This window comes from Arachis duranensis, chromosome 10 (genome assembly GCF_000817695.3).
Source record: "Arachis duranensis cultivar V14167 chromosome 10, aradu.V14167.gnm2.J7QH, whole genome shotgun sequence".
Taxonomy (NCBI): domain Eukaryota; kingdom Viridiplantae; phylum Streptophyta; class Magnoliopsida; order Fabales; family Fabaceae; genus Arachis; species Arachis duranensis.
In genome coordinates, this window is record NC_029781.3 from 106,026,260 (window position 1) to 106,036,195 (window position 9,936).

The 9,936-nt window shown below is 35.1% G+C and overlaps 3 protein-coding genes across 3 annotated transcripts in view; all 3 read right to left on the reverse strand.

Moving 5' to 3' along the window:
- The window catches only part of LOC107471827 (peptidyl-prolyl cis-trans isomerase CYP59), a 7,513-nt gene extending 4,410 nt beyond the window's left edge, over positions 1–3,103 (reverse strand). Inside the window, exons 1-5 of the mRNA XM_016091322.3 lie at positions 3,029–3,103; positions 2,341–2,507; positions 2,142–2,246; positions 1,439–1,556; positions 1,239–1,289 (exon numbers count right to left, since the gene is read on the reverse strand). Of these exons, the coding sequence (XP_015946808.1) occupies positions 1,239–1,289; positions 1,439–1,556; positions 2,142–2,246; positions 2,341–2,438 (372 nt within the window). The 5' untranslated portion in view covers positions 2,439–2,507; positions 3,029–3,103. The remainder of the gene's footprint in view (positions 1–1,238; positions 1,290–1,438; positions 1,557–2,141; positions 2,247–2,340; positions 2,508–3,028) is intronic.
- Positions 3,104–4,509: 1,406 nt separating this feature from the next.
- On the reverse strand, positions 4,510–6,281 carry LOC107471828 (chaperone protein dnaJ C76, chloroplastic). Its single transcript, XM_016091325.3, has 3 exons — positions 5,588–6,281; positions 5,327–5,507; positions 4,510–5,252 (listed from the first exon to the last, which is right to left on the reverse strand). Exons 1-3 carry the CDS (start codon positions 6,187–6,189, stop codon positions 4,680–4,682), a joined length of 1,356 nt encoding a protein of 451 aa, XP_015946811.1. The 5' UTR covers positions 6,190–6,281; the 3' UTR covers positions 4,510–4,679.
- A 1,110-nt stretch (positions 6,282–7,391) lies between these two features.
- LOC127743105 (uncharacterized) lies at positions 7,392–8,360 on the reverse strand. The gene is made up of 2 exons (XM_052255760.1): positions 8,147–8,360; positions 7,392–7,900 (listed from the first exon to the last, which is right to left on the reverse strand). Exons 1-2 carry the CDS (start codon positions 8,358–8,360, stop codon positions 7,392–7,394), a joined length of 723 nt encoding a protein of 240 aa, XP_052111720.1.
- Between the last annotated feature and the right edge of the window lie 1,576 nt (positions 8,361–9,936).

The window sequence follows — 9,936 nt, forward strand, 5'->3', positions numbered from 1 at the left end:
CACAAACGACATATATATATATATATATATATAGATCCTCCTCCAACTCTACTTATTTGATTATCCTCCATCTACCCACTCCTCAAAGTGAGATTCCACTATCTTCGTTGCAATGGCTATAACCCAACTCTCTCTGCTGCTCTCATTCGGTCATATTCCTAATCCTATCTTGTCCAGTGTATTGACGAACTACTTATTTATAAAGATACCAATTTGAGATTAAAAAAAAGTAAAACACCCATACCAAACTCAAAAGCCTTGGCAATGCCTCCCTTTGTGCATGTGAGATATCACATAAGGACTACAAAGCAAGACCTGATCCACATACTTATCCCGTATATATTCCCTAAAACTAAAGCACAAATTGCTTAGATGTACTAATCAAATATCATCATTATTTAATGGTTAAATTATTCGGCTAGTCCCAATAGTTTCACCAAATGTGTAATTGAATCCCTACAATTTAAAAGATTTTAATTGACTCCCTACACCAATTTTAAATATGTAATTAGATCCTTTTTAACAGTGAATAGAGGCATATTCTGTTAAGTTAAACGTTTTTGGAACGGCAAGAATGTGATTAAAAATTTAAAACCGGTGTAGGGGCCAAATTAAAAACTTTTAAAGTGTAGGGACTCAATTACAAATTTGGTAAAACTATAGGGACTGACAGAATAATTTAAAGGTTTAATTTCTCTGTTGGTCCCTATAGTTTCACCAAATTTGTGATTAAGTCCCTATAATTTTTTCCTTTTAATTGGGTCCCTACACTGCTTTTAATTTTGTAATTAGGTTCTTTCTAGTGTAAAAAATGTTAGAGTTAACTGATTATTTGTCTACAAATTGAAGGTATCACAATTAAGAACCTAATTAAATCTTTGACCACATGATTTTTTTGGAAAAAAATATTCTGTTAATTTGAACGTTTTTTTATATGAAAGGACCTAGTTACAAAATTAAAAGCAATGTAGAGACTTAATTAAAAAGAAAAAAAGTATAGGGATCTAATTACAAATTTGGTAAAACTATAAGGACTAACCGGGTAATTAAACCTAATTTAAACTTATTTAATAATAAAATAGTCATGCCATCCTCTATTTCAACTCCTGTCCCTTTACTATGATTATACCCAAATCCAGAAAAATAAAAAAAATTTTAGCATGGTAAAACTATCAAAGCAAGGATGACGCATCGATATCCAGTGAAACAGCAAAAGAAATGGAACCCAGAAGACTTACTGTGTGTTTCCCATCAAGGTAATCGAGGTCATCACGCAGAGTGATATAAAACTGGAAACATTAACAAAATAAAGAACCGTTACTTAACAATCATTTTCAATTTAACAATCAAAAGTTGCAAACACACTTTCTTTAATCCATTTAACTGGAAGGCAATCATCAACCAGCCATGATGGGAAGAATGTTATTCATACACATACCTGTGAAGCATTCAGATTCTCTCCTGCACTTGCCATGGCAACTGTTCCAGTCTTGGAATGCTTCAGATCAACCCGAATTTCATCGCCAAAAAATCGAGCTTGATCACCATAAAGAAACCTGAGAGAGGATGCCATTGCAATTCATATAACAAATTAAGTGGGCCTTACTTACACCAAAAGCTAGCTCAAGAGGTAAGGATTACCTCACACTTATAAGGACTATCAAGCTTTTAATTTTAGACAATGTGAGACTTAATACCCCTCTCATGCTCAGCGTGAAATTTGAGAATGACTTGAATTTGTTGTGGTGTGAGGGTGGCCCAATAACAATTTTTTTTTAATTTTTGCTCTGATACCATATAAGAAATTAAGTGGACCTAACTTCCCCCAAAAGCTAGCTCAAGAGGTAAGGGTTGCCTCACACTTAAAAGAACTATCGGGCTTAATTTTAGACAATGTGGGACTTAATAATTCAATGTCAGAAGCTTCATAATTTTAAAAAGGTAAAAAGAAGAGTATGTGTATCTAAACAATGAAAGCAACCAAATGCCTTCACTATATGAATTAAGTCATTAAAATCTGAGCCATTATCTCTAGCTGTTGGACTACCTTTTGTTTGTAACTTTCAAACGCTACAGCTGAAGTGTATGTAAATGCGAGCAGCGAGTAATACATGTAAAAGTAAGCAAGTTAGGTTTCATACTTGTAGATGGAATCGCCACCAGTGCCTGTTCCTGTGGGATCGCCAGTCTGAGCAGTGAAATCCTTCTGAATAGTGTGAAATAGACAGCCATTATAGTACTTAATCCTGTAACAACAAAATAAACAACAACTGTAAGGTACTAAAAACTAGTAAACTATCGAGTATAGAGTTCTAGAAGTTCCAGAGACGTGGGACTGACTTGCAGAGCTTGAGGAAGTTCTTGCAGGTGAGGGGGCACTTGTCGGTATGTAAATCAACGACAATGTCCCCTAAGCTTGTCACGATCAGCACTGACATCTTACTTACTATTATGCACTCAGTGCTTAATGCAACTAACTGAACAAGTATTATATTATGATTAAACACCTGAAATACCAACCTCAGAGTAATCAGAATGAGAAGAAACCCAATTCTCAGAGAAGCAAGCTTTATGAGTTGTTTAGGCCTTAAATAGAGGTGGGAATCATCAGAGAACAGAAGAAAGCAGCAACAGTTTCCCAAATGGGACGGTCAAGGATAACCAAAAGAAAAAGAAAAATAAAAACACTGGGATTTCAATTTCAATATCAACAACAGAGGCTATGGCCAACTTATAGTGTTTAGTGTTGCAAATAATTTGTTAGCCTAAATTACTATATACTTTATTCAATCTTCCTGCCATTACTTAGCAGTCGAACTTCAGTAATCTATTGACTATTTTAGCTCAAATCAACAACAAGCAAATGATTAAACAGTTGGAATGCTAAAAAAATAAAATCAAGTCATATCTATTTTCAAGCAATCTGATCTCACCACAAAATGAATAAGTTGGGAAAATAGAAGAATCACGACGAAACAAAAGCGGAGGGGAGGGGGGAAGAAAAAACGAAAATAAGACGGACCCAGACCTTGAACTGAAGCCACGGTGGCTAACGACTTCACGGCGAGTTCACTGAGGACGTGCGGTGTGCGACGGTGGAGGGAGATGCGAGCGAGGAGAACCTAGGCCGCATCTAGATAGTAGAGTTTGGAGTTGGGCCCAACTCGAGGCCCAATTTTGAGGTTTGGTTAATTGTCAGCCCAATTTTGAGGCTTGCTTCATCCATGTCAACAAAAAAATACGTAATTACCCATTGTACAAAATTACTAATTACCCGACCAAAAAATGTCAACATGTAATTGCAACCCTACAAAAACAAATCTGAGATTTGATGCAAATAGAGGATTTAAGGAGTGAAAAATAGGACACCCAAGATCTAGGTCTAGTAGTGATCTTTTATATTTTGCAACGAGTACACTTGAGTTTAAAATTTGGCCAGGTAGTAGATAAAAGAGCTAACGCTAGGGCAGCAACTTTGATATTTTATAACTATCAATTGATCATCAATAGTATGAGATTTCATCTAATGGTAAGAAATTACTCACTTTTCTTTTGATGGTTAAGGGCTTGTTTGGGTGAGCTTTTAAGAAAAGATCTTTTTTCGAGTTATCTTTTTTTAAAAGATCTTATAGAGAAGTAAAAGTAATTTTATGTTTGGATATCTCATGTAAAAAAGGTCTTTTTATCTATCAATTATGTTTGGGTATAACAATATAAAAGTACTTTTTTGTTTATTTATTACATGAAAAATATTTTTTTTTAAGGAAAAAAGATCTTTTAAAAAAAGATGTAAATTACAGCTTCTCAAAAAAGATCTTTTTTTATTTTACTAGTGCTTTTACTTTTACTATTAGAAATTTGCCAAACACGTTAAAAAATTAAAAAAGATCTTTTTTAACAAAATAATGGCGCCCAAACATGCACTAAGTGCTGGTCAAAAAACACAAAAGTTACTGTCCCTAGACTTTTCCTAGATAAAATCCTTAATATTGTGTTAGGAAGTGTGGATGAGTTTGTAATGATTAAGATTGAGGACAGTCAAAACTATTTAATTAAAAAAAGAGTGAAAAATAAGTACTCTTTCTTGTGTGTGAGTGTTGCCCACTTAACTTAAGCAAGCGGCTTTTAAATTTTTACTTGAATTGAATTGATAATCAATCATCTCAACCTCAAACTTTGTTTTCCGTATACATGGCAGGTTAGCGTGAACAAGTCTAAATAACAAATAAAGGCAACCTTTCTTGGCTGAGAATGGTAGTAAGATGAATCACAATTCCCCAAGAGAAATACAATTCGTAATGCATAATGCACAGAATCTCAATACAACTTCCGCCTTTTTTGTTTTAGAGATGCAAGTTGAAGTCAGTTTCCTTTGAGCTTCAGATTCAGAGGCACCACTTCATGACATTTAACACTTCAATTAGTTCTGATAACAAATTATTTTCAGTGTCCTTAATATCAAAATGGGGGAAGCTGCAGCAAAGTAATTAAGTTTCAGAAGAAGCCGAGTCAAATAATTGTTGAAGTATGATATTCTTAAAAGAGAACTTGAAAGTTTTAATACATCATCTGCTATGATCATGTTCATGTGTTTCTTCAGATACCTTACTGCTTGCTACTTACATGTATATAGTTCTAATCAATCTTGGCTATTTATTATGGACTTTGTATCTATCTATCTATCTATCTTCATTGCCAATAATGGCAACAAGTTCTACAATTGCCATTCCAATCATATACCATGTAGCTGCTGCCAGTATATACTGCATCCAGGGACTGTTCACAATTTCCAAAGCCAGATTACCACCTATGTGTTGTTTCAGCTCAGGAACTGACTCTGCTTCATGTAATCGAACCGTAGCTACCGCGATCAATGCAGTAACAATTGGAAATCCCCATCTAATTGGGCTATTTTGGTTCTCATCTTCAATCTTTCCCTTGATAGCTGAAGGCTTCTCAGCTGGCCTTGGAGGAGTAGCAGTTGTTGTAGTTGAAGACGGAAGAGCATATGTTGATGGGGCCCAATACTCTTCAGGACGGTGGCAAGCTTGTGGAATTTGATCCCTCAGTTTCTTCCTTGCAGCCGCATCTCTAAGCTTACCGATATCCGGTTCTGGTAATTGATATGTGACTCTTGTCATGTTTTTTTCAGAGCTTCCACATGCGCTGGGTGCTTGCCAGTATAACCAATTGGAAATTGATCTTATTGCCTGAATTGCTGACATTCTTGATTCTCTTTGGAGGTCTGTTTCCTGAATACAAGCATTTAAATTAAAACATGTTGTTACTATGAAGCCCAGCCCTGATTACATGTCAGAGTACTAACCTTTGAACACTTGGAAGCTTTATCCATTGTTTCCTGGAACCTTTTTTGAAACTTGTCCACATCCACGAATATGTTGGAGACACGAACGCCAGCTGCGTTACCTGCGCCTACTCTTACGTTGCCACGCGGTTGCTTGGACATCAAGAACTCCAGAGCTGCAAGGTTGGACCTTTCAACTAGCCTATGAATGAATCATAACTCAGCAATTCTTTGAACATTCAAAAAGTGGGAATAGAAATAGTATAGAGGAGATATACTTACGAAATGCAGTTGACAGGGCAGGAATCAATGGCGTCTTGGATTTTGTGGTGAGAATCAGCCCACTGAGCAACAACCCTTGCTCTGCCATAAACAGATTCAATAGCAAAGGTGTTGTTAGCTAAGAGGGCGCACTTTAGACAGCCGACGCACTTGATCTCGTCGACAAAGATGGCCCGCTGCTCGGTTTGGGAGCCCCGCCATACCGAGTACAGGGGTCTGCCGGTGAAGCCTTTGAATTCTGATATCTTGGCTTGCTCCCTGTCATATGCGAGGCGAGCATTGGGGTCGGAGAGAATGGCATAAGCTTGATTGAGGATGATGGACATGTCATGGCCGGCAGGGCCCGCGATGTCCGGGTGGCACCGCTTCTGGAGAGAGCGGTAGGCCGTCTTCACCTCTGACTGACCCGATGTGCTATCAATCCCAAGAAGATCGTACAGATCCAACTCTGACGTCATCCACGATGATGCCTTGCAATTGCATCTTATTCTGCTATGTCTACTACTACTACTACTATACTTGTTGTGCAGCTTCAACTGCTCTCCATGTGTTCTTGCCATACATGGAATCAGCCATGTGGATGCAGCAGCACTCATAGCCATCTTCGTCCTTTGATTTCGGCTACTCAACAGGATAAGCCCCTCCTATGCCACACTGTCTCATTATTATGGCTGTGCAAGATATTTTGCTTTGCTTTCTACATCTTTTTTTCTTTTTTGACAACGATGGAAGATACTTATTATTCACTAATTTTCTGTATAGCTGGCTATATCCACCGTTGATGTCCAATTGTAATATACTCGAAATTTTTACTTAATTATCCGCCCTATTTTATAAGGAAAATAAGGAAAATACTGTTTGTATACTAAAATTAACTACCAATGTATTTGTGTATAATTATATATGTGATTTAATTTATTTTTAATGTGTATTTTTTTATACTGTGGCTAACTTTAGTGGCTGATTTTAGTATACACATAACATAACCCATTTTATAATTGTGTCCAGTGTATTTTTGTCCTTAAACAATAAAATATATGAGTTAATATTCAGTTGCCCGCTAGAAAGGTAGATCAGATGGTTGGCGGGTCGAGAGCAACGAGCTTTATGGAGAGGCGTTGTTCTGAGCGTCGGTGGGTCTGCGGGTAGGACCACTTGCAAGGACACTCCGATGTTAAAGTAAGCGTCCGTACAATGAAGCGATTGATTAGGGTAAGTATGACGTATCTTTGGAGAGGAGTAGGTCCCTTCCCATTTATACCTCGTACTTCGGGTGAATCCTTTGTCCTAGGTCCATTCATCTAGAAGTTTCTGCTTGCTATCAAAGTCTCCATCAAAGTGTGAGGCGACATGCGGGTCGACAACTCATCGGGTTGACAGTCCGTATGGTAGACTTTCAGTCTTTGTTGGACTGAGTCAGAACAATTAACATTCTAAATTTTACAATAGATGTTCCACTAAACATGAGAATATTTTTTTGGTGACTAAACATAACACAAAGAAAAAAGACCTAAGAAAAAGAGTAGTACTCTTCTCTAATAATAACGTCTAAATTATTAGGAGGCAGTAACCACTCTAGATACACCTGCATATTTAAAACAGTAGTCTTAGTCATTAAATCAGCTGCTCTGTTTGCTGTTCGTTGGATGAGCACTAAAGTAGCTGTCCAATTGCGCTGGAGCATCTCTTTGATTTTGTTAAGCAGATCAGAGTCATTCCTAATCATGTTGGTTGTGCCTCGCGAAACAAGAAGAAACGCATCAAGATTATCAGTTTCACATATGACCTCTTTGCACTCACAATCTCAAGCCATAACAAGCCCTCTCCAAATAGCATGAAGCTCACAACAGAGAACACTAGAAGGAGGTATACTGACAGAACAACCTTTTATCCAAATTTCCATGCTATCTCTAATAATACATCCAAAGCCAGCTAATTGCTCATTTTCAAAAACGCTTGCATCGCAGTTCACTTTACAGACAATCATTGGAGGTGGTTCCCAGTTATATTTCAAAGAAGAAGGAATAATATGTTTTTGGTTGATAACAACATTAGAGAAATCTCGAGCAGCATGTTTAACTAAATGAACAATTTTCTCCTTACTCCATGGATCATCTTGGTGGAAGATGTCATTGTTCCTATCCCTCCAAATCCACCAAAAGGCTGCTGCAAAGAGAAACTCATTTTTGTTGAGGTTAGAACGAATCCAAGACACAAAATCCAAACTAGAGTCATCAGCGGTCATTCCCAAATTTAAGCTAATCCAAATCTGACAAGCTTTTTGGCAAGTCCTAAAGTAGTGGTTAATATCCTCTAGAGCAAAATAACATCTCTGACAAAAATCAGAAGTAGAAATACCTCTTTGAAACCGGTAACTAGCTGTGGGAACTCCGTTGTTGAGGCAAAGTCAGAGCAGACACTTTATCTTCTCCGGAATTCTCAAGCGCCAAAGCCAAAGCCAATTTTCATTATCATTCCAGCCAAATTTCTTCTTCAATAGCCATTCATACCCGCTTTTAGTCGAGTAGGTGAGAGTATTTGAGTTTGTCCAAAACCAACCTGTTTTATCTCCTGCCTGCTTGATAGGATCAAAGAGCATCAAATCAAGTTTAACTTTTTCCGGAATCATTGTGCAAAGAATATCCCACCGCCAATGCCCATGATGCCAGACATCTTCTAACTTCAAGTGAGAATCAGAAATGTGCACAAAAGGAACCAAAGGAGCTAGCGTTCCACATGGTCGCCAAACATGATACCAAAAGGATTGAGACATCCTATCTGTACACCAATCAAAACCATCACGAAACTTTTCTATTGTCTTATAAAAATATCAAAATATCAAATTTAATTTTAAATAAAAAATATAAGAAAGGAATTTAGAAAATAATATTTAAAAAAAATCAAATACACGAATTACTTATCTCTAGGAAAAGGATTAATCTTTAAAATTAAAGAAATTGTTTATTTCTTTTAAAAGTTATTATGTTCAAAACTAAACTGATCAACAATAATAATTTTTTCCCATCTTGTAAATATGCGTTTTACCTATCATTGACAGATTTCTTTGAAGAGTCAAAGATAAAAACTTTTTTCATATCTTAGTTTTATTATGAAAATTATTAATGAACCCTAAAGGCAATTTCACCTTGAAGCAAATGCCTAGTAGTATTTTAAAATTTTACATATTCTTTAATAAAGAAAATGTCAGGACCAATACTTTTCATTACTTCTTTAATAATATAATATCATTCTACTTTCATTAACTTTAAAGTTGTATATAAAAAATTGTTAAAATTAATTAAGTTCAGTTCATTATTAGTTTTAAAGGATGTCTATAAATATTTTTCGATCCTTGTATATCTCTTTATTGACTATTGATGATATATTTAGTTGAAACAGAACTAAAAATATTTTTGTTTAACAATAACAAACAATAGTGGCAGTAGTAGTAATATAAAAGAAACCAAAATATAATCCAAAGTCCATTGATAAAGTAAATTGCAAAGTTCGAAGATGTCATATGAGCAATGGAAATAGGATTGTTAGCAATGAAGGATGATGTCGTAATTCCCATGGCCATGTATAAATGCAGGACTTCATCAACACGACCATGACTCTTAGTCTATAGATTAGAATTCTCGTAATAATGGTAACATGTAACTAACATGGGACATGATTATTTTAATAAAATCTCTAATAATTTTTTGTCATCATCATCTATCTCAATATGAATTTGGGATAGTAACAATGATAAATTTCAATACTTTTGTCTTTTATTAATATTGATAAAGTCCATACTTTTTTTTTTAATTTGAACAAACGATTTTAATTTTATTTTGTTTTTGTAACAACCTACTGCTGGCATATAATTATCATAATGTAAAACCAACACATAATCATTTAACATGATTGTAGTTACTATTGAAAAAATATGTTTCATATGAAATCTCTCCTAATACAACTGTTTTCAATAATAAAAATTATAAAATACATGTTACCTACGAATTTAACTAAAAATAAATTTATAAATATATTGAAACATGCACTAATTTTTATATTTAACATAACATATAGAAGTTATTTTTTTTGAGTTTTATTTAGAATTAGTAATTTTTGTAAGTAGAATATTTTTTTGGTGACTTTTGTAAGTAGAATATAATAACTTTATATACATTTTGAAGACACTTTTTATTTAATTTCCTTCTTCAAAGCATCGTGATTTCTCTCTTTTGTTTTCTAAAATATCACAAGTACTCTTTTATTTGGTATTTATCTACCAAATTGATTTTTTCCATGTCTGGCCACTTTGAGAATTTTCACATAGGAAATTAAACCAAGTTTGCACTTGA

Bases quoted from the DNA above. Each gene is read 5' to 3' on its own strand.
- LOC107471828 (XM_016091325.3), bottom strand. From the start codon at position 6,189: ATGGCTATGAGTGCTGCTGCATCCACATGGCTGATTCCATGTATGGCA. The intron at 5,508-5,587 runs GTAAGTATATCT...ATTCATTCATAG, and splicing joins TGCCCTGTCAACTGCATTTC to GCTAGTTGAAAGGTCCAACC. The intron at 5,253-5,326 runs GTTAGTACTCTG...GCTTGTATTCAG, and splicing joins AAGCTTCCAAGTGTTCAAAG to GAAACAGACCTCCAAAGAGA.
- LOC127743105 (XM_052255760.1), bottom strand. From the start codon at position 8,360: ATGTCTCAATCCTTTTGGTATCATGTTTGGCGACCATGTGGAACGCTA. The intron at 7,901-8,146 runs GTTGGTTTTGGA...ATTTTGCTCTAG, and splicing joins GCAGGCAGGAGATAAAACAG to AGGATATTAACCACTACTTT.